Raw genomic sequence first — 24,953 nt, forward strand, 5'->3', positions numbered from 1 at the left:
AGGCTAGAATAATCTAGACTGAAAATTGCAGGCTAGTTTTGTGTGAGGTTTGTAAGGAGTGTTTACATGATTTCAGCCTCCAACTGTCAAACTCCATACAAAAAGCTGACTAGAATCGTGAAGGGCCCCATTATTAATATATTCATCTTTTTCTATCAATAAAGCTTCTTTTATCGTGTCGATTCCCAAAGTAGTGAGTGAGCAATGTCATCAAGATTAGTTTTATTGAAAAAAGTTGAATTGAATTTGAACGTTCTATTTTAAGATTGCTGAAGTCCTACGCTCTGCATGTGTTTATTGGCAAAATGTTTTGTAACGAGCTTTATTTATATAACACAAAAAAGAGTCATCAATTAATCAATACAGTAACTAGTTTCTTAATTCAAATTCCCCTTTGACTTTGGCATATATTCAGCCTTCTAATTAAGCGTATATTCATGGTAGTTACATGGTTACTGATCAGTTTAGTTTTAAGATTATCGACCTAATACTGCTTTTATGAATAATAAACTTGGATATTAACATCTTCAATTTCTGCCACAAAACCCACAACCAGCAAAGATTGAAAATTGGTCAAGATAAGCTCTTCATTGTATCCCGGCCGAAACCTCTTCCCAGGTGGCTAGGGACATTAGAAATGCTAGTGTGGCAAGATCTGGAAAACATGAAAAATTCCTCGACATTTGATTACAAGGATTTGAAGATCCTTATTGAAGGCATGTCCTTAACCACAGTTGCTTGACTTTCGTTGTCGAAAAAATCGCCAATCAACTGATAATAATAGTTGAGTTAGTATTTTTGTTAATTTTCAGGTGAATTTTTCAATATCTGGTACCGTCATCGCAAAGAAATCGTGAACATAAGGTCATTTTTTACTGCACACATTACTCTAGGATATAATTTCTTCCTTCGAATATATTATATGTAAGAAAGGAAATGATATCAAAAAATACTATCGTAACAACAGCCTCAGTATCGAAAGGATTCTTTGCTTTCTGCATCAAAGTATCAAACCTTTAAAGTACAAACTCATTACAAGCAAGCAATTGCCCCATTAATTGGGCTAAATGGCGTAAAATCTATGAGCGATGGTATCTCAATGACTACACAACAGTTTCCACACATCATGCAACCGTGTAAACTGACCAGCGAGATAGAGTGAGAGCATTCCTGTGAATAATAATCGAATCGATCGGAAACAAAACTCCCATAGCCCGTGAGCGCATTCCGATAGGGTCCCTGTACACCGATCGTGCTGCTGCTGCCCACGATTCCCTCTTAAGTTTTTGGTGTCTGTGTGGCATCGCCGATAATGGACAAATGATTCGGTAAACTTTTACACCTTTAATCATGTTCTCTATGCTTCGTCGAGCATACCGAGCGCAAAGCATGAAACCATCGCCCCTTACCCACCCTATCCGCTCCCGCAGCCTGTGTAAGTGGTTGAGGAATTTTAAGTAGCGCAAAATTGGATCATGGACGGTTAGTTTACTGACCATTTTCTGATTTATAACGTTGACTGCTCTTCAATCCCGGCCATTTCGCGGTTCTGGCAGCGTGTTCCAGCATCTCTCTCTCTCTCTCGCCTCGCCTCGCCCGCTTTCATACGCTGATTAACATAGCGTAACATGACCCCGGCCCCCTTCGGCCTGCGCGGGCTTTAACACACTATCGCCAACTCATCTGCAATCCGACGGGCTTCAATCGATTGGGGGCCGATTCAATTCCGTGTGATGTGATTTGCTGTGAGGGCGAAAATGGGACCCCAGGACGCGCATCTCGCGTATCCTTCTCGCCCAACCGCTCCGCAGCGGCATTTAAAGAGCGCCGGGAAGTGGGAAGGCGAAACCTTTTAACGAATCCTAATAACCTCAAAATTGATTTACGCTCAAAAAATAGAGCCGAATCACTTAATGGATCCCGAACGAAGCGGAGAAAAAAGAAGAGGAAAACTCTCACCCGACACTCGATAGATCGATAGAAAAGTAGCGCATAAAGTCATCTAAAAGTCGACCTACGTTCGTCAATCCTTTCGGTTCGCCGGGTCCGCGTTTTGTGTCTATTCACGATCATCATCTTGATCGACTTGCTGCCTCCCCCGATTGGTGCCGATGGGGGTATGTATTCCCGTACCGACCCGACTGGCCTGCGTGTGTCAGACCGCCGCAGCCGTGCGCGCCCAGTGCAGTGCCAGACAGCTCGTCTACCGCTTCACGCTCGATCGAATGACAGGGCACTATTTCGCACCCGATGAGGAGGCTACCGTTGCGTCGAGATGTGTAAAAGATCACGGGCCCATAAGCCTCCAAACTCCACCGATCGATCCCGAACCGATCGGCTGAATTCCTTGTAACCCCCGGGATTTCACACGCACGTGCACCCTTCCTGCTTCCTTCGATCGGAGCAACAACGCTTACGCAGCATCCGATCAAGCAGGGCATGGATCACAGGCAATGGCTCTTTTTTTGTTGTTGTTGGTTTCGTTTACGATGGTGATGATACTATTAGCTCGTTCGTTCCTTCCGTGGAAGTGCTTAATTAGCTGGCTGCGGTCTGCGGGCGGGTGCTGCGGCGTTGTATGATACGCGAGATTTTCCCTTTGCGCAGCGTTCTCTTATTGAAATTGATGCGCGTTGGGCCGAGGGCTTCGAACTATTGGAACGCGTTAAGAGCCGCTCGAAATGTGGCTCGTGTTAGCTGTTCTCAATTATCGATCGCTACACCTAATTACCGATCACGGGAGGGGGCGTTCGCCGAGATCGCTGTAGGAGGGCGCTACGAATCAGCACTGTTTGTCGTGCCTTTGGGGAGCGCTTTGAAGGTTTAGATGTTTGGATGTACTTAGAATACTTAATTATTCTGCTAATTTGCTATCAACTTCAAACCAATAATTTTGTGTTCCAATTTCAAAAGGATTACAATTGTGTTACAAACATAGCAGCTTCAAATGTTGGCATTGACATAAAATGGGATCAACGTCTTGTTTGACATTTTGTTTTCTCTATTGCTCACTTGACCGGAAAGGACACACACACACAATACCGGTAAGGGACAAAACCTCCCAAAGAAAGCAAACTTTTTGCTGTTCTTTTTCTCAATAAAAAACTCAAGAAAAGGCTCAAGAAATACCGCAACGATTAAGAACGGAGCATGGCTGTGCTGTTGTTGTTTTTGTTTCTTTTGGTCTGCAACTCCAATAATACAAACTCTAATCCCGTACCGTCGAGGGGCGTAACCACTTCCGAAAACAACATCACCCTTTTGCTCAGCACAAACCCCGCACACACACACACACAAAACACAATGGCACACAACGAAGGGGCTACACTTTTTGGGCTGTCAATTGAGCAACAAAGGTAAATCGGCACACACACACACACCGAAGCCAAAGCAGAAACATAACATTTGTGAGAAGAATGGCTGTTGTTTCGATGGTTTGCCGGCATGAGCTTGTTAAGGTTTACATTAAGGAATGGAGATTGTTTCTTCTTCCTGAAGTGTTTTTTTTTTCGAAAACAAAGCGTTTGTTTTACCTTGTTCGTAAGTAGGAGTGAAGCTGTTCAATTTGCGTTCGATTAATGGCATTTATTTAAAGCAAAGATTGTTGAAATTTGTGGGAAAGAAAAGAGAAGTTTGGTTCGAAGATTTGTTTGATTGTTTCAACTTACAATTGTTCATAAATCTACATTATGCACAGCCTGAGCTCACTAATTAAGCTTCCATTGCCTGTCAACTATTGAGCTGTGTGTATGTGTGTGCGTGCAGCTGTTTTGATTTCTTATTGTACATCAAAAGCCTTTCTATAGCTCTTTATGAATTTATTGACATTTTAACTACCTAGGTTGATAATTCTGATCTTGATGAGTGCAAGTATTATTTTTTTTATTAGCGACTGGAGTTGTTGATTTCTAATATGAAAAGAAATAATGAAAAACAAGTTTCCATTTCTATTGTTCTTGTTTTTTATGTAAGGTAAGTAATAAACGCTTTAACAAAATGATAAATACTCACGCCAATTACTTACAAAGCCCTTGATGAAACCTAATGGAATTGTTTGAAGTGCTTTTTTGGGTGATTTTTCAATGTGGGGTTTATTGAGACCAATATTCCATGCTAAAATTGTAAAAAATATTCCATGCTAAATATTCCATGCTCAATACATGGGAAAAAGTAATAGGAGAAAGGTGTATTAGTAGTGCCATTCATGTTAATTTGCATTGGAAATGATGTTTTTTTGCGCATGATTGTGCGATGTTTTTCTGCAATTTTCTAATGTGATTACATTCGGTATTGTTCGTGTTAGTCAGTGTATTTTTTCACCTTTTGGATATTAGTTCTGAAAGAAAAAAAAACAGAAAATCATTTGAAACCATCTGCCTGCATAAATTAGAGCTTTAAATACTTTGTACTTAAAGCTGAATAGAATGTGGTATACATTTGTTGTAATAAAATGGCATACGAACTTCACCTTCCGGTTGATATACACATTTTTGTTTATTTCAGTTCTAGCAAGTAAAAACAGGTTCTTAAATAAGTAATCACGTACACAGAGCTTGAATTTCGCTAAACCTTACACCTATAAATCTTTGTATCCTTTTTTTCTGTTTCAATTCGAACCTTAACGCATCGAACCAACAATGCTTATCTTCTGCCTCGCTTACTACACCATCGGACAGGATTATGTCGGTACCGCTAACTAACAGGTGGAATTATTCTAGCTGTATGAAACATTGGCATTTAAACCCCAGTTTGGGACAGATTGGGTGGTTTCAATACAAGCCGCGAGGTGTCCACGTGGTAATGATGTGATTGTTTTTGTGGGTGTGTGAGTAAGAGAAAGAGTGTTTATTTCTGGTGTAAAAAGGAAGGGCAAATGATCATTGTTTTTTTTTGGCGAAAGTCCTTCTTTCAGTCCCTACATTCGGACACTCTTCCTGTACGGGAGTGGGTTTGTCTCGTGTCACACAATCAGTCAGTTAGCGTTAATAGGTACGTGCACTAACGGGCGCGTATCGGTTCGAAATGAGACAAAACTTAAAGAGTGCACATTAAATATTGTTCTAATTACACAAGAAATAAAAAATAAAATAATACAAACTCAACAAACAGCCTTCGGTGGCGCCACTAGAGCACTAACAGGAACGGGATTGAGGAACCAACTGTCTCTCTGTCTCTCTCATTCTCTCTTTCTCTCTCTCTTTCTCGCTAACTCCTTCCATTTCGCTCTCAAGTTTCGATCGGCAAACTTCAAACACTTCGCAGTGCCGGCCCTAACGGACGGCTGAGATCGGTCGGTGCTGCTCCCCCCGACCGGGGACTGTCCGGTTCGGTGATGGAACCGGATGGTGATCGACCACCGGAACCCGTCTCCACCGTCCTCCCGCTGCTGCCATGATGCAAATGATGAAGGTGCTGATGCTGCTGCTGCTGCTGTTGCTGATGGTGGGCCGCGGCCAAGCTGTGGTACGAGCTGTGGTGGAAGTAGTGGGGCGGTATTGCACCGAGCGGGCCCATCATCAGCAGCGGATGGATGGGCAGATCGTACCCGGCCAGGGCTGGGTGGGCGTACTGCAGAAAGTGCGGTATGTTCGCGCCCGGCAGACTGGTGGCCGGTGGTAGCGTCCCGGTATGCGGATGCAGGTGCTGCTGCTGCTGATGATGGTGATGGTGGTGGTGGTGCAGGGCGGCAGCATGATGATGTACCGGGTGGCCGGCGAGCGACAGCAGCGAGGGTAACCGGTGGTGGTCGGGCGATTCCAGCAGATTAAGCTTATCGTCCGCACCGCCCCGTTTCGAACGCTTGTCCCGCACGGCGGCCGGTCGGGCTGGGCTGGCACTGGGAGATTCGCTCGTTTCCCGCTCGTTGCGGCCGCCACCCTTCCAGCGCTCGACCGAGTGCTCCTCTTCCGGCGTGATGAGGCTTTCGATCGTGAACGATCGTTTCGGTCGCAGCGGGGTACGGGTGGTGCCGGCCACCAGCGTCGTCTCGCCGCCGCTGCTGGAAATGGGCGACAGTGGGCCGGCGACAACGGCCGGCAGGGGCGAGTGCGGCTCGAGCGTTGGCGAGTGGAGCATGCTGGCAGGGTGCAGGATGGCCGGATCGGGCAGCATCGTGGTCGCCGCCGTTGGGCAGTACGCTTCGGCCGAGTTTTGGGCGAGAAATATCCGATTAATGTTGGCCAGCGCCGCCAGCTCCTCGTTCAGGATGTCCTTGTCGGTTTTGTGCAGCTTGAAGCGCTTCCGCCGCCGCAGCAGGCTGCCATTTTCGAACATATCGAACGCCTGGGGATGGAGGGCCCAGTAGGCACCCTTGCCGGGCCGGTCCGGCCGCCGTGGCACCTTGATGAAGCAATCGTTGAAGCTAAGGTTGTGCCGGAGCGAGTTCTGCCAGCGCTGGGTGTTTTTGCGATAGTACGGAAACCGATCGGTAATGAACTTGTAGATATCACTCAACGGTAGCATTTTGTCGGGCGAGGACCAGATGGCCATTGCGGTTAGGGAGATGTACGAGTACGGGGGCTTCTGGTCGCCGTACGTGTCACGGGATGGTCGTGGCATTTTAATCCGGTATTTTGTTTGCTTGTTTTTTGTTGTTGTTCACACTACGCAATCACTCACTCACTGTGCCTTATCATTCAATTGCTATGCAAATATCTTCAGCCTCTTTACGTTCACGATCACTTTTGGTTCTTTTGTGACACTCTCAAGTACATTCTAGCGAGCGGCAAACTGTCGTCTTCACTAACATTGCTCGTATCATTCTGTATTGTGCATTCTTCACTGTCACAAGAACATTAGCCTCATCAGCTCAACGCCAGAATAATCTTTGTTTTTAAACCCACCACATTCACATGGAACTTATGCACCATATATGCACCGCCCAAGCACGTTCCACTCGATCTGCGGCGACGATACCGAAAACCCCCGTCCCAGGGAGAACAATACCGGAGCCCGGTTTTTTCGCGCAAGTTTCCAGTCGAACGTCAAAACGCAACCGGCGAACCGAGCGAACGCGGGCGCTTGTTTGTATGATACTGTTTGGTCTGCTTTATCAAATCAACAACCGAAGGTGTTGAAATGCGGAATGATATGTTAAGCGGGCAGTGAAGCGGCCTCCTCTTCGGCCCAGAGCAAGAGAGATGCAGTTGTGCGCAACATCAGCACACCAACACACACTGCGGGGTAACTGCGGGGAACGACTGCCAGCACACCAATACCAATCCGCGCGCCAACGATTGGGTGAGATGTTGGTACGTGTGATGCAAAAAAAAACACACGGCAACATTAGATGTGTGTGTGTGTGTGTTTGTGTGAGCAAGATGGTGTGAGTGTGAATGAGGAGTGTAGCCGTCGAAGGAGCAACAGAGAAAGCGCTTTTCTTTCCTGTGCCAACTCGCCTCGGTGGAAAAGATCCAGGACAACAGCGGGCAGGGTGTGCGGGCAGTATATAATGTGTTTTGTTGGTGCGGTGCTGTGTGCTGCAAGCTTACGAACGAGCGAGCGCGCCTAACACACTGTTTACATTTTGCCTTCCCCGTCGGATGCGAGCCAAGCGCTGCAAGCTTTATTTTTCTCGAACCGGGACGAGCAAGCTAAACATTTGTACAGTCCGGTGTGTGTGTTTGTCAATATATCGACAGTGGTGTACACAAATGTGGTCCTACAAACATGAAACGGACATTATTTCAATGACTTTATTGATTACCTTAAGTATGTGCGGAGCAAAACGATTTGGTTTTTATTTATTGAAGAATTAACTATGTAGAATGAAAATGCAAAATATTGAATCAATTAGGATATGGATGATTGAAAATAACTTGTATGAATAAATATGTGTTCAAAATAATCTACTAGTAACCGTAATTTTAGCTTTTTCTTCTCTTATGAAAAGTGATGATACAACGATCAAAATTGTACAAATAATCTAAAAAAGCAATGATACGCTAGAACTACCATAGATTTTGACCTTTATAAATTTTGTAAAATGTAAGTTGATTTCATTTAACTAATTTCACCGTAATACGCAATTATTTATTGTAAAAAAATCATCCCAAATATTCTCATTTGCCTACACCAAACAACCGCAGCTGCGTTACTCACTGTACATAAGCATGGCGCCTGTGCCCGGTTTGCGTTAGGACGTGCGCAACCCCCACCCGGCCCAGCGTAAATGTAAAACAAAGCACACACGCACACCATATTGCGAACGAAACCGCACACACTGGGCGGAGCTACGGCCGCCAATTGCAAAAGAAAAATGGTGGTGAACTTTTGAACGAAGCTTTCCGGCGGCACACTGCGATGCTTTCTTCACTTACCCCATCCGTGCGATGCGCAAAACTCAACCAAGCGGGGACAGGAAAATTGTTTTGCGGTGCTGTTTTCATTTTTTTTTTGTTTTTTTTTTTCGTTTTTCATACAGAACCGGACCGGAGCTAGAATAATCATTTATTTAGCGATGGAGTGCGATAAATAAATCAAATAGTTTATCAAGCGCAAGAGCGAGAAACGAAAGCACGGGGAGCACGTGGGAGCGAGCGAGCGCAACCCACATTTGAGCGAAGGAAACGTACATCCATTTTCCGCGAAATCGATCCACAAAGGGAAAGGTGGAACCAACTCGAAAAGGTGGTGGTGGTGGTAGTTTGCCCGGGCAGATAGATCTTCCCGGGGGTCCCGGTGCAGAACGCAACGACCATGGAAGAAAGACCGCAGGCGGGGAGAGAGAGTGAAGCAGTAGTGAGGGCTTGCGAGAACTGTTGTCGGTCGTTTGTTTCGAGGTAAATTGACAGAAAATTTAATTGAATTATTTTCTTCCCGTTTCGCCGACGAAAACGAAACCGCCGAATCGGCGAAGCGTGTAATTCTGGTTCGTATAACGCATATAGATAGGGGTTTTTTTTTGTTCGCTTTTCTCCCTCGTTGGTGCGGCGTTGATTGGGAAATGGGAAGCTGTTGGTGGCGGCAGTGATTTAGGTGCAATGTTTGTACATTCCGACAATCGGATTCTTTCTGCGATCCGACAACGCCCTTTGCGGCAGTGCGCTTTGGTGGTTGCATCGCTAGGATAGAGCCGCAATTGAATTGCAGCGGGGCACGAAGCACACGAGCACGAAATTGTTTCCATTTTCGCGAGCTTGTTGAGCATGGAGTTGAGGTTTTAAGATATTCAATAAAATATGTTGCTTCTCTTGCGGTGTGCATCGCCATAAATCAGCCGAAGATTGCATCGAGACGAAATATGAGTTGCTATCATGGGGTGAAATGAATGGATATATGCGTTTCCTAGCTGGAATAGTGATTTCATTTCTTATCGGAATTTAAATGATAGACACGTTGAAACTTCATTTAAAGCTCATTTAATCATTATTAGATTAACTTCAATTCATAAATAACGACACAAAAATATGTATGAAACAATGTTTCAACAGTCCTTTCACATCTTTCACATGAAGCCTTACTCACAAAGAGTTCAAGCTTGTGTATACATTGCAACCATTTCTATAGCACCCGTTACAACATTTGTACAGCACTACACAAGCATCTGTTTCCTTGATCAAACTCGTCACTATCATCCCTTTCCATTTATAAATTTCTTAATTCAAACCATCCTCGCTAAGGGTCGCTCCTTGGTGCAGTGTCCTCCGGAGTCTTCCCGTACCTAAGAACACGTAAATAACCGCGGCTGGATGAGCGATAGAAGAAGAACTTGAGATTGTGATTCTGATATGGTACATTTTTCATCATCAAATGTGTGTGATTACTGACCGGGCTCTGTGTTGCGTCGCGGGTAAAGAATCGGAATGATGCAAGTGGCAGGCCAGCAGCCAGCATAACTTCAACACTGCCACCGGGACCCAATCACACCAGACGCAATCAAAAACAAGATGAATGAGCTCGTGATTATGGTTGCGGTTACCGGCCTTTTTTTTATATACACTTATATTGTCCCAACATCTTGCCAATCTGTTGCTGCCGTTCTGCTACACCCCTACGATACAACACACACTCACACACACACTCGGTAAGTAGCTAGGTCGATAAAGAAGTGCTTGATTTCTTCCTCTCCCCTCGTTTTTCCTGCGTGCGCTTTCATTCTTTCGGGTTGCACAATGCTCACAAGAACCCCGAGAAAAGGAGTGTTCAATGAAAGTGACACAAAGTAACCAGCACACCTTGCTTGCCATCACCTGTTCAAATCTCGTCTCGGGCGCGGCTGCTGGCTTTGGTTTACTTTGTCGCAGCCCCCAATCGAGGGATTCACGTGGGAATGGAATTTATGTTTGATTTGGATAAGGTAGCACATCCAACTGAACGCTGAACGATGCGCAAAAGGGAGAGGGTGGTGTTGAGTAATCGGTACATCGGTCAGGTCCTTTGTCGGCAGTAGTAGAGTGTAGTGTATTAAATTAAACCTTTCTTTATTGTGCACTGCAAATGATGGGAAAATACCTGTCGGATGTAGAGATAAAAGCATTTTGAGTGAATCGCTTCAAAGAGTCAACTTGATTGGGGACCGTGTGTGTGTGTGTGTGTGTGTGGTGGGAGCGTCAATAATTCTTTTTCAAATAATCAACCGTGTTCTATTCTTGCAATGTAGATATCGCGGCATCGAGTTGAGGAATTTGGAGTATATTTACACAACTCCAATCGTGTACAATTTAGGACAAAATAATGCTTTAAATAATTCTCAACCGTTTGTAATTGATTTACTTCTAAAGCAATAATAAGATGTATCGTGAAAAGTATACATTTGTGGTTAACATTAAATGTTTTCCAGCTGATGAACTACTTTTTTGTATCAATTTACATGTAACTGCATTCTTTGAAAGCTAATCATGACTCTCAGTTGAATTTTATATTACATATTATTATTTTTATGTGTCCTTTTTGCACCCTAAATGCTTAAACCCAGTGCTCTCTTCAAAATACGCAGCAAAGTTCATTTGCTGACCACTGTTTACCAGTGTGCCGCACCAAATTGCATGTTTCAGTGACAACATCGATCCATAGCATTAACTCACACCATCCCATCAAAACAAAAACAAAAAAACACGCTGCCGCAATGGATATCGAAAACAAATTGTACCTGTGCTTGCGTCAACAGTGCAGCACACACAAACAGAACATTACACAATGCTAACAGCGCGTTTTAGGCTTCGCGCAAACCTTCCTGCCCCGGTTGCGGCAACCCTGCCGCTGCGGCCGCCTACTGCTAGCCAGGAAAGTTCAATAATGAATTTATAATCACTTAATTTTTCTACCTCATGGTCGCTCGTTATCAAAGCAAGCCGTGTGGCACTAGCGTGCTGTTGTTGTTGCTTCTGCTGCTGCTAACCCTCGACATTGGCTATCGCGCTGGATATCGGCAATTTGCCGGACCGTTTTCCAAACGACCCGTCATTTTGCCGACTCTCCCCTCACTACGTGTAGCGTTTTCTATTGATTTAGATTGCATGGGAAAGCTGCTGGGTATTGTGTGTTGTCCGATACGATCGCCTGTGTAATTGTCATCGAATTGGAGCTAATAATTGGATTATTAAGCTATCATCATCATCATCGTTGTCGTCATTGCAAAAGCTGTACTATCCTATCCCCCTTTGAAAACATGATGATGTCGTCGGCCTGGTGTTGTCCATCTTAATAAAGCAACACGCTGTCCTGCGTGCCCTGTCGCTTATCTTCTTATCAGTGTTTTGTTGGTAGTTTTCAGTTTGTCGTGTCGGGCAGTGTAAGCTGCTCATCAACACCAAACGCATCAATCCTTTCTCCGTTTTTTGTTTGTATCTGTTTGGTATCATAAGCGTGTAATGCCATGTTCCAGGGGTTCCCTTTCGAATCGGTTTTGGGACCTGCTGCAGATGTTGTGTGCGTTATAACCATAGCGCAACACGCAACACGCCCGATAAGCGGCCACGGGCATTATGTGATGGTGCCCGGTTTATGCGAATAATATGCATACCGAAAAATGGACCTTTTGTGTGTTGTGCGCTGCTGCACGGGACGGTAAATCAAATGGAAAACGGTTCGTGCCCACAAGAATGCCCTAATGTTCCGGAAAGGAGCTCCCAACTCGATGACACGATTACACAACGCTTTGTTCCTCGTCGACCGGTGTGTGTGTGTGTGTGTGTGTTTCTGTCTTTAAGGTGTCTGTTCGCTGTTCTTTTGCGTTCTTATATCCCCTCCGGGGGCTAGTTCATCGATCATTTGAGGGCATTTGGTATACTTTCTGGGGCGTTTTCCTTACGCAAGGCGAGGCGAAGAGGGCTTTTCCTTTTCGTAGACTTTTCCCGGCGCTCATATCAATGTCGTGTTTAACACAATGTACAACAAATTTATTATTTACTGAAATCGGTCCGGAAAAGGCCTTACCCCGGTTTTCACGGTAGAATCGGTGTGTGTTGCGGTAATAAATGACACACACACGCGGTTCAGGAACTGGCGGTGGCCCTGCCAAAGGCAAGACATTATTCGAATACATATATTCAAACGGGGCAGACGCAACTATATGCGTAAAAGGGAAAATACAGCCTATTATGGCGCACAGGCACACACGGAAGGGAAAAGGGTTACGGTGGAAGATGATTTATGATACATTCCGGGTATCCTGCCACTGTTCGGAACACACACACACATAACGGGCTGGGAGGGTGGAGCAGGGATAAAAAAACAAGGGAAATTAATAATAGCACCCAAAATTGTGCCAATAGTCGAAGGGGCAAAGTCAAATGATGATGCCGCCCATGAGCAAGGTGATGGAACTGGTGATGGTTTTTTTTACCAAAAAACCATTTTCAGGGTGAGCAAGAGTAACAACGACCACACGAGTCCATTCATCGATTTCGACAGGCGTATAAAAGAAACGGGGTAAATATTTATCTCCCCGACAAACTTACCCGTTCCGGATTAGTACGGTGTGTGTGTGTGTGTGTACCAAATGTGATAAAAATTGAGCTTCATCCGTTTACGCTGTTTGTTACCAAGGTTTTGCCAGTGTTTTTTATGACGCTTTTTTACGTTCTTCATTTCATGCAGTACTGGGTGGGGGACACACACACAAAGCAACCGTTGGAAAAAAAAAATACACTCACCCATACTACCCGTGCCGGAAGTGTTGGATGGGTTTCACCCTTTTCTTCTCCCCGTTTTAATCATCAGCGGGACGCGCCTGTGGAGTCCTTAAATGGGCCGTGTAAACGATTGCTGCGATTGCGATTTCCAATTGTAAAACAGTTGGAACAAGTCCTTGCGAGCAGGATTTTGTTTGGTGCGTTTGTCTGATGTTCTCTCCCTATCACGTCACTTGCCACACACACAGTTGCGCCACAGTTGGGTAGATGTAGTTTATTTTGTCACCCGGTTTGTTGTGGTAAATTAAGAGTCATAATTGAAAATTTAAACTGATTTATCATGGCGCCAGTAGCAGCAGCAGCAGCAGTAGTCTTGTGGTCTCCGACCATCATCCCGACCTTCCTGGGGACGCGTTTACACAACCCCACAGGACGGCCTTTTTGGGCAAAAACGGTGCGCTCCGCAATTTTGCACGGTTCACAAAAAGCAAGGGGTGAGCATGCACACAGTAGTACGCCAGAAGCGGTAGCGGTGGAAAAGTTTGTCCTTCTTTCCGGATAATTTGATTATCGATGTTTAACAAGCAGGATTATTAGGTAGGTTGGGCCGTGAGATGACACGGCGTGACGGAACGGGAAGGTATAGGCAGCCGTATGGTTTTGTGGTTCGTCGGTTGGCGTTTGGTGAGCGTTTGAGGGACTTTTGGTTTTCTTTTTCTTTTTTTATTTATTTCGTCATACACTGTGCGGAGCAATAATTCATCGTAAATGATGCAATATTTTGACAGGGAAGCATTTCCGCCAAAAACTTACTGCCGTGGCAAGTGCTTTCCGGGTTCTGATGAATTAAGGCCGTTAGGCAGGATGTAGGGATGTATCAAATCGGTCGCTTATTTATGGCTAGGGGAACGCTGCCATGTGGAAAGTTGATTTTTGCGTTTATTTTTCGGGTGTGAGTGTGCATGGTTGGGTAAGGTAATTTCGTTCTTTTAAATGATTTAAACAGTTACTAGAGTTTTGTAGTGTCTTGTGAGCAATAACAATAGAAATTTAATTCAAGATAGAACATATGACTGCGGAAAAATGCTAAAATATTGAAACAAAGTTTACTCCAGCTCCTGAAGATTCTCGATTCAAGACCAACTATGACTTACTTCGCTAACATCTTGGAGATTAGAAAAGCGTGAGTTTAATATGAATATTTATCTACGATAGATACGGCTTGGAGAAATAGGGAGGAATATGACATATTGAATACATCGTTTCCAAAACATGTAAATTTAGTGTTTTCCTACTTTGTGACAGTCAAAAACAGGTCTCTATAGCATAAACCGGTTACTATTAAGAAACATTTGATTTTAAATCCCTGTTTAAACTATCCAAAGTATTTATCGGTTCTATTGTACAGTTTGGTAATATGAAGTTGTAGGCTTTTTAATGGTAAAAGCTGCACAATATTTTAGAAATTATTCTTTACCCAACGGTTACTTACTTTATGGCGCTCCATCTGCTTATAGGATGTCACGTTGACCCTAAAACCTTTTTTAGACCATAATACAGCGGTAGGTAACCTGAATTTCAACAACATAACACCAAAAGTAATCGATATGACGTACTAATGTGCTTTCGGAACACAATTGAGCCGCATGAGGTATTTACAAACACACTAGACACAATTCACAATTCATTCGTTCATTAATTAGTGCAGTTAAATTTCAAAAAAAACTTGAAATGCGAAAGTAGAGCATCTTCATTCTTACAAATTTTGTATTAATATAAAATATTCAATTTTCTCAATAACTTTTCAACAAACACGTTTGCTGCATTAAAATCCATGCCAATATGGCGCACCCAAAGCTCAACTTGAAGGCACATCACGATACCAAGCTAGCAGTGATGACCTGTAGACATTTTATCTGTGCAATTTATTATTGGTCATTTTGTTTTCCTTGCCCTTACTCCGCTTTTACTGTTGCAGATACAGTGCAAGCTACTTTTTTCACCCGAGCCCTGATACCGATTCCAATCTAACTGCAGCATGGCGAATCGACCCCTAAACCCCTTCCCTTTTGCCCTTTGCTACAGTATCGTTTCAAATGGTTGCTTCTATCGGTATCGTAAACACGAAACCGTTCGACACAATGTACAGCCCGCGCGCTACAGGGATGTGTCGAAACTGCCGAAAGCTGTCTAAGCGCGTCGAATCATCGGAAAAACGAAAAGCGTTCGATCTATCATTAGATAATTAATGATAAACTATTTAGACTTTGCTCTCTCGACATCGCTGCCTCGAGTGGAGAGAAGCCAACAGTGAAGCCGCTATCTATCCTCCGTGTGCCCAAGTCAACCTCATTAAAGGCTTCCCTCGCTGGATGGTCACTGGGGGAGCGGGGGGAGCCCTATTGACATTACGAACTTTGGCGTTCGTGAGGAGATATACTCCGAACAAAAAAAAAACAAAAAGCTAAACGCGAGACTACCAAGAAATGGGAGGGCGTTCTTGTGCCCTTTTGCCGACCGCTTCACAATCTAATCGTTAATTTATGATGATTGTTGTCTAATTGTAACAATGTGCTGAAGTGAAATGCACAACCCTTGCGACCCCACCACCGGCACGACGTACTCAGGGAAAGATGTGGTCAGTCGCACTGTCTCTCTCTCTCTCTCTCTCTCTCTCTCTCTCGCTCTCCTTCTATTTATCTCGCGCTCTACCTTTATGTACTTTCCCACCTTCAGCCCCACCGTGGAGGCGGACTCCGCCAACTTCGCCAAAACTCCACCGTTTCAAGAAGCCGCCGATCGTGCCGATCGTTTGCAATCAACGCGCTTACCGCCGACACGTTTGCGCTGCGCGCACGCTTGTTTCAGGGGCGGACGGATGGGTCGTTCTTTTGGCGTTCGGGGCCGGGGTTTTCGGACCACATCCTGGGAAAAATGGTGTGAAAGCGCTCTGCTCGCGGAGGACCAAAACCGACACCGATGCACTCTGTCATTACGCTGCAGCGCTGCAAACCAAACCACCAACCATCACACCTCCGTCGATCGATGTGAGCTATCGAGGGATGCTTATCGATCGAGTGTAGTGAGCGCGTGGTACCCAATTCACCGGCTGCGTCGGTACTGCTCCCCATCTGCAATCGTGGGTGCAATTGTGCAGCGGGATGGCGGGAAGAGCAGAAACGCAAATGCCGCACCAAACCGATGGGCCAGAGCAGCACGGCCACAGAGCACTTTAAACTGTGCTAATCACGAGCGAACCTTTTTGGCGAATGGGGGCCAGGGCGGGTGTGGGTAGATTTTCACACCAGCGCACGATTGGGTGCGCACACTGGAAAGGCGTCGTTTGAAAACAAAAACACAGCAAGAAAGGATGGAAACGATTGGGGGGTGTAGCTGGGGTAGCTGTGTGCGAACACGGCGCGAACGCGCGCGCGCTCTCGCGAATGAGCGAGCAATCCGGCGAGTAATCCGAAAAATGACCCCTTGAAGGCAGGCGATCGATCATCTTTCATCGAGGTTCGTTTATGAGCCGCCGAACGCGCATTAATCCCGCGCGAAAGAGCTCCTTTTTCGCGCATCCCTTTTCCCCGTGGACAGCGATCTGGGCTAGCTTTTGTTTCGGAGCGGTTTTTCTTTTTGCCGGCCGTTTTCGTTGATGCACGCTATCGCCAACACGTGAGCGCGCGTTGTGTTAAATTGAGCAGAAGGCCAACCATGTTTTTTTTTTTGTTGCTTTTCCAGTGGCATCTTTCGTTGCGCGAAAGTCTTGTTAGGAGTAGCCGGGCCGTTCTTTTTTTGTGTTGTTGCTGTTGCTAGTTGGACGTGCGGGTATCGATAATCATGCTCGGCCACGCTGCTGATTAGTGCGACGCAACTGTTGATCATCGCGCGCCCTTTATCGCGATACGGGTGGAAATATGATGGCCAGTAGTATGCACTATCTCGTTGCACGCAAACTATCGTTAGCGGCGGAACATTGTATCACGCTACATGGTAACTCCCGTTGCCGCCTTTTGCTTTCAAGATTGTATTTATCTTTTGCTGGAAAAATGTACATTCGAAAGGTTTGGGGGGAAATGTAGTTCAATTGAAACGGTTGATGATTCGATTGTTGCCTTAAACTCCAATTCCTCGTTTGGGTCCGAAGAGCAATGGACATATTTTCATGATATTGTTTGATTTTTAATATGATTATTGTTACGTTCGCGATTATTAAATTTGTAACGGACGTGTCAAATTGTAAATTCGCGTGGTGCGCGATCACGTTAATCTAGAAACCGGGTACGCTACGTGTAAAAGCGGAATAAAAATGCGTCACAAAGACTAACATGCGGCACTCACGCGTACGTACACTTATGTGCTAATTATCCTCGGAAAGGATACACTAACACCCTAAAAATGTATGGGCTTCCGGGGGTATAAAAGGGACCGAACTTTTAATAAACACAGCATTCGGATTTTGCAACTCTAAGAAACCTCGTCTTTTTTAATTTTGCATATTCGGATCAAGAAAGAAATCTCTCATCCCTCTTCACCCCCTTCTGCGGCATAGGCTCCTCAAATTACTTGAGAGAGCAACTAGCGGGAAGGTTTATTATTGGTGTTGAACGGTTGAGAAGATCGCTGTTACCCGAGCGGGTTTGATTTACAAGGCCGCATCCTTCGCGTGGCCCACAGATCCGTTCGCCGTCGTAACAATTATATTTGAGATGTTTTATGTCATTCTTTTCTTATGTTTAAATATAATGCTTTATTTATTTATTTGCTTACTTTTTTCATTATTGATTATCAGTTTATCCTTCATTGAGTATCACTGTCTTCGACGTTATTTATGTCATGATTATCGAAATGCTTCTGTTTTGTTAGTAAATTATGCTCATTTCAAACGTATATGATTTTTTTTTGGTTAATCTTTGAATTATTATCCTACTTGATGTGTCATGTCTTTGGCTTTTTACCACGTCTTACTCCGCGGCTATCAAGATAACAGGTTCTTAAGTTTGCGCTCTGGTGCAAGGTTTTGAGCTACTTATTAGTTAACTATTAGATATAATTTGCATGTGAATCCTCATGCAAAACCAATAGAAATCCAATAGATAATCAACAATAAATTTAGATCCTTGCCCTCTTTTCCCTCTTTTTGTTGTAACACATTCCTAGCTAATAATTACAACATGTGAGCTCGTTGCGTCACAATAACCCGTTCAAGTATTCAACTTCACTCCTGAATTGAATGCATACGGATGAGAAGACACCATTCATTATGGGCTCCTCTCCCCCGGACAATGTGATTTACGTTGAGCTTTTTTACCTTCCCTGTTCAAGTCGCTCATTCAATCGGACTCTCGCTAAAGGCGCAGTGAAACATGTACTCGCAGATGTTTCGAAAACATATCACTAAACAAGACTCTAGTTAACAAATCGCTCCCTCGAGTTAGCACTTAACAAAAGCGAAGGGCTTTTGTGTCGACGGTGCAGTGTCTGAAGAAATCGTGCTTACCGTTCTATCGTCTTCCACCGCTCCCGCTGTACTGGTTTATTCTTGTACGCCGAAAAAGATTACTCCTCCAGTACAAATCACAAATAATTAGCTGCATTAATATTTTACCCGTTTTATGTATACCTGCTGGAAGACCGCTGAAAGCCGCCAAACACACACTCAGACAAACACACATACATAGGACCATTAAGGATGCTTCAATCGACCGAACCGCACCGTTTGTAAAATCGCTCAAAGCTCGAGCTAATGATGGACCCCGAACTCTTCCTCCATCCCACCCTCCCCATCTATTAGCTATTGCGCACGCACGTTTTGGGGGTTGAAAGCAACGCACGTTTTGAAATCGGCCGCTCCACAATCGATGAATGACGGGCGACGGTCTGGGCGGGAACGCCACGTTTGGCGAAGGCTGGCCGAAAATGGTCCTTTTTCGTGTGTGTGCAGGGAGCTGCAGCATTATGAAGGATCGGCGGTAGTGATGGGTTTGCGCTGCTGGTTAATAAATGATTTGTGGTTTCAATGTAAATATGATAATAAATTACTGCTGCTGCGTGTGGAACGTTTCATCTGCCTTCTCCGCCATCTATAGACACCGGTTCTTGCCGCATTTGATATGTGATCTTTGAGTGTCTTCGGTTATCTAAAAAGCAGTTCAATCATATGCTGTTTTCTTCCTCATATTTTCATTCAGTGAGAGTTTTTATTTCATTAGAATTTTTAGATGGTCGCTTGACTGCTTTATTGCTAATGCATTAATATTGATCAGTCTTATTGTTCGCTTGACATGCTGATTGTCCATTGTTCATGTGTTTATGTGTAAATTGCACTTTCAATACTAGTATCCCATCAGCCAGGACACACAATTTGACACCTCTATCCGTCGAACTGTAAACTTAGTGTCCAAAAACGCGAAGGAACTTCGTTCAGTAGCGTGTACGATCAAAGAACGGCGCCTCATTGCGTCTTATAAGTCTGTTCGGGCATCTACAACATCTTCGCACTATTAGACAACAATCAAAGCATCGCAAGAAAGCTTAGTTCCAAGTGGCTTACGACCCTGAGCGACCAGAAGCTCCAAATGATTCTGAAAATGAAGACCACGGGAAAAGTCGCTACATAGTTGCGTTCGCTTGGCCGGGAGGTCGATGCAACCGGTGAAACAGTGGAAAAGTATCTGCGAAACTCGAACAACCATATTAGACCATATGCCGAAATCGCGTCCACTGGCATCGCAGCGACAAGCAATGACGCCAAAATTCAATGTGATCATGTTCAACCAGTCATCGAACCATTCCAATATCCCCTAGCTGCGTCCCATGGACAATTTCTGGACCAAATTAATGCAAAAGCTTTACTCCAATCTTTTTGTCTCGAAAACTGAGGAGGAATTAATAACAATCGAAGGTAAATCGACACATGTCATCGTCCGTCATGGCGAAAGTTCTGGATAACTGACGAAAGGCAGGGAAGGAAATGATACTTCTTAGTTTTTTTCCTACATCCAGTCGAAAAAAGTCAATTACTTTAAATTGTAAACGTTCATCTCTCAAATAACTGATAGAACAGCTTAAACTTTATTATTACTACTCATGTGTATTGCTTCTAAATAATCTCTATTTTGTCCCAAATTAATTTAACTATTCGTTGCCTACAATCTAAACAGTAACAAATACTCTAAACAAAGAAACATAATTGTTCGATTGAAACTGAAACCATTTGGCGCGCCTGCAAGGAAAAGGAAACACTTTTAACACGTTACCATACCGACGACAACCCAACACCTCGCCAACCATTCGTCATATTTGTTTTCTGCACGTTTCTCGCTTTGTTTCTTGCTGTGTTCTGCACCGTCCAAAAATCCCAAATCGCCGCTGACGGGTGTCAAACGCCAGCTCGGCACAGATTGGCTTGCCCACCTATATACCCAGAACGTACCGCTCAACCGAACCCCGATTCAAAGGCGCTTTTGCTGGGCGAGAAGCGTAGATGCCGCAGCAGCAGGAGCGGCAAACACAGCAAAGCACACACACACACACACGCACGGTTTCAAAGACACCGCGCCGGCACTGCCCCCTGCTGTGAAAATTTGTACTTTAAAGTCATCACACCTTTTATTGCGAATGAAATATATGTATTTTGGGTGAACGCGTTCCCGGACCCGTTCGTGCGTTGCTCTTGCTGGCACTTCCCCAACCCTCCTCCCCCTCCCTTACAAACACCCACCCTCGGTGCATATATGCTTTGCTGTAGGCTTTTCGATTCGAGCAGGAGGGAGGCAGTTCAGTCTCAAAACCGTCCTGACGGCGGTCAGGCAACGGCGTGAGTGAAATGACTTGCGAGCACACCAACGGGGCCAACCGGCATGGATGGCACACAGTAAACCAAACGATCACAAACCCGGGGCCAAACGGGTCGCACGGAGGTGATCGGTGAACGCTATGCATGTAAAAATATGAAAATAAAAGAGAGTGGGTTTATGATAATCGAATCACACGTACAAGGAGAATGCGCGCTCTCGCGGTGTGTTAGCGTGGTTGCTTCGTCCGATCGGCAATCGAGAAGGGCGCGACTGCGGAGGAAGGTAGCAGGCGGAGAAGCACAAAAACCAATAATAAAACGACATGGTCATTCCTCATAACCCGTGACCGTTTTTACGGACCGAAGCCGAAGCCAAATCCAACACAGCGACCACGGATGCCACGGATGCCGCTTATCTCGACCGAACGCTGCCTTCCAAGTGGCCATAAACGTGTTGTATGTATGTTTTTACGATCGCACTCCCTCGTGCTGGCGGGAGGCGGTGTGGGAGCTAAGGAGTGGTCTTTGAACAGGTCCTCTTCTCACCTTCCACACACACACACACACATACACACTCTCGATCTCCCTTTTCTTTCCGATTTCTTCAACGCCTGCTTAGCTCAGCTTCATCCGATCGGTTATTTGATTAATCTATTGTAGGATCCGAACCTGATCCTGGCGAGATGAAAGCGATGGTGCCGTAAACGATACGCCACAGAGGAATTAAAGCCGCCGATGCCGGTATCATAGATTTGTTTAGCGTCTTTCCCTGCTTTGTTTCCTGTCCATCTCGAAGTGTGTTGTTTCCCTCTTCCCCGGGGCCCGGGTTGCAGCGCACCGGGAGTGAGTGATCTTTTCGTTGTTCCGTTTTTTCGCGCACTTTCCATAAATCAATCCCTGAAGCTGGAATGGCAACAAAAGAAATAGCAATAGAATATTAATTTCCACTTCTATAGACCATAGGTTTGATAGAAGAGGATCCTAATGGACTGTGGTCTGAGGTTCGTCCGTTTGTCCGTGGAATCGATTTGTAGCACCATTTACCGGCCCGGTTTTCCGTGCTGAGTCTGCTGACTCCTTATTATTTATTTTTTTTGCTCTCCTGCTGCGTAGCGAAACCGTTGGTGCCGAATGGTATGCTAAAAGATGTGTGCCGCTTGGGAAGACGCGAACGTATCGAAGGGAAGTAATGGAATTGCATTTGTCTGCCCTGTACAACTGATAACGGATGCACTCTCTGTGGGTCCGTTCGGATGTGAAATTTGTGGCAAATTTAGGAAACGATACGTTTTTTATAATTAGCTTCCCAATGTACTACAGGACTATTCTGTCTAATAGTGTAATTAACTGTTAAGTGTTGAAAATCTCCCCAACGAATTGGTTGGAATCCCCTATAACCCTGTAAATTGGTACAGGTTTTACATGTTTTGTCCACCAATAATATTCAATTAAAATCCTCTTACAAACTAAACACCACACCACGCTCTTGTCTCCCCGAGTATCATCTTCCTGCGAAGCCATTTGCATTCGCAACAACGGTCCAGCGGAATGGCTGGACTGTGCCGGTCTCTTTGTACTGTTTTAAACGTCCACCATTTAACTAAAGAGGGAGAAATATCATCTCAACCTTAGAATAAATGCTTTTCGTCCCCCTGCCGCCGTGCACACATTAATCCACAAATGCCGAAAAAGAAAGAAACGCAACCGAATGGCGTGCCTGCGTGAATGGAGTTCAGCGCAATAAGGTTAAAACAAAACCAGCCACCCCTCTTGCTCCTTTACCTCGCACAACAAATGCATATACAAACATGTATAAAACTGAATAAGGGGAGAGAAAAACAAAACCAAATGAATTCGACTACAAAAAGCCGACCAAAAGAGATAAAACCAAAAAAAAACGGGCGGCATGTTGGCTATGTTGTGTGCAACCATCAAATGGGGTGGCTTTTTAACATACACACATACACTCGTTTGTACGTACGTGCAAGATCCCGATCGGGCGCGTTAAAAAGGGAAGTAAATGGCCAGAAGCATCCCCTTCGTTCCAGCCCAATTTTCTTCCCAATACGCAATGGAAAGTGATTGAAGATTTTACCATCACCTCTCCTAAAGCCGCTCACGTAGCCCCTCGGATCTTAGCCGGATGAAGCTGGAGCACCCGCAAGCAATGGACGAAGATGACGGGGAAGCTGTGATACTACCCGTCTCTCTGCGCGCAAAGTGGGAAATGCGAAATTTTCGTTAAAGTGTTGTGGTGTTTATTTTACCAAACTCGTTAGCCCCGGCCTCCCCCTGACCGGTCACCGGTCTTCCCTCTACCGGGATCGCGATGGGACGGTTCACTCCTTTTTGCAGCCAGCAGCCAATTTAGGCTGCGTTGCCTGTCCCCCCCCCCCCCCCTTTGTCGACCCAATTCCCCGCGTAAATGTGCGTAGTGTGTGCGTGCAGAAACGGACCTGAAGGCCGAAACACGGCGGGACTCGAACACTCGAAACGACCCTTTAGTGGTTGGTGTTTTTTTTGCTGTACCTTTTTTCCCGGTTCGACCGCACGATCTCGCGCGCAAACGAGCCGTCCTGGCCGCAGCATCCCACCCCAACCCTCACCCGTTTGGTACGTGTGTGTGTGTGTGTGTGTGTGTGTGTGTACGGTAAGTGGCCACCGAAAAGTGAAGCGACTGGCTGCGGCGGCGGCAGCACCACGGCATGATTTCGAGGTAAGAAATATGTTTATTATTATCATTATATTGCATCTCCTGCCCGATCGCGTCCCGATCATCGTCCCTTTTGGGCACCGTGGCCGCGGCCGAACGGAGTGTGTGTGTGTGTGTGTGCTCTTTTGCTCTTTTGCCGACTTCTCGCTTTGTTTTCTGGCTGGTGGCGGTTTCCGTCGGTGGCTTGTTTGGTGGGGCCGCCACTCGCGCCCGCCTCGGCTGCGCGCCTGGCTCGCTTGGGTTGATGGAGTAGCATTTCGACACGCGGATCCCATCATCGATGCGAGCAGCAAACGAACGAATTGGTGTTGCAGCGTCGTTTCATGCCCTTTTTTGTGTTTTGTTTCGTTTTGTCTTTCTTCTCTCCAATCGACTGACACACACACACACACACACACACACACACACACACACACACGGAGACACAGCCACACACTGGAGTTGCCGGTGGTACCTTGCTGTCTGGTACGGTTTGAAATGCTGAAACGCTTAACAACTTCTCGCGCGCTCGCGCGCACACACACAGAAAACCTCCGCTTGCAGACGTTCCGGCAGATTGTTGTTTGGTCGGCTACAACAAACCTCTCCCCACCCCGTGCTGTTGTTTTATTTTCCCGCTGCGCTTTTTCGCTCGCTGTTCGCTGGTTTTCCCAGCGCGCCGATCCTAAATTGAAAAGTGTGAAGAGATTCGTTTAAAATCTTTAAAGTGCAGTGCCGCACTGCCGCGCCAGAAAAGCGTAAAACCCCTGCAGCAGCAGCAGCCGCCGCCGCCACCGCCGCTGTGAAACAGGGCCAGACCGAAAGGGACCATCCTTCCGCACCTCTATCGTTCGTAACAAAGCTCATCTCCGCAAAACTGATCGAAAAATGGACCTCAACAGCTTGTGCGAGTGCTCTCTTTTGCACACAACAAGAACGAGCGCGAGCTCTCAGAACAAACGCTCCGTAAAATATGCTCCATAAAACCCGGCGAGGTGAGGCCCCCATTTGTGGAATGTTAATTTTCGCGCGACGCCCAGTCGCACACACCGCGGGCTGCTTCTCGGGCTGCACTCTTCGCTTCGTTCGGCTTGCGCCTGTGGTATCCCTCTTTGGGCGTTGTGCGCATTTGAAATATGAGTTTTGGGGCGTTTTGGGGCGAAAGATCGTGGTGTGGTGTTCGGTGGTGGTAACCTGGAGGCTGGTGCGGTGCTTACTTTGCGCAATTACTGCCCCGGCTAACTAACGAGTTCAATTCTTAGCTGAGGTTTTTATTTTTGGTTTCGTTCGGTTTGCCCGTGGAAGTAAGGATGTTCAATAATTACAAGTATCGTAACGAGGTGACTCGGTTGCACAAATGGAATAAAAACCGGTGCACGGATTGGGATCA

The 24,953-nt window shown here is 45.5% G+C and overlaps 1 protein-coding gene across 1 annotated transcript; it reads right to left on the minus strand.

The window, feature by feature from the left end:
- Nucleotides 1–4,355: 4,355 nt before the first annotated feature.
- On the minus strand, nt 4,356–7,530 carry LOC120952920 (fork head domain-containing protein FD4-like). The gene has a single exon (XM_040372509.2). It carries the CDS (start codon nt 6,556–6,558, stop codon nt 5,248–5,250), a length of 1,311 nt encoding a protein of 436 aa, XP_040228443.2. The 5' UTR covers nt 6,559–7,530; the 3' UTR covers nt 4,356–5,247.
- Between the last annotated feature and the right edge of the window lie 17,423 nt (nt 7,531–24,953).

This window comes from Anopheles coluzzii, chromosome 2 (genome assembly GCF_943734685.1).
Source record: "Anopheles coluzzii chromosome 2, AcolN3, whole genome shotgun sequence".
NCBI lineage: Eukaryota > Metazoa > Arthropoda > Insecta > Diptera > Culicidae > Anopheles > Anopheles coluzzii.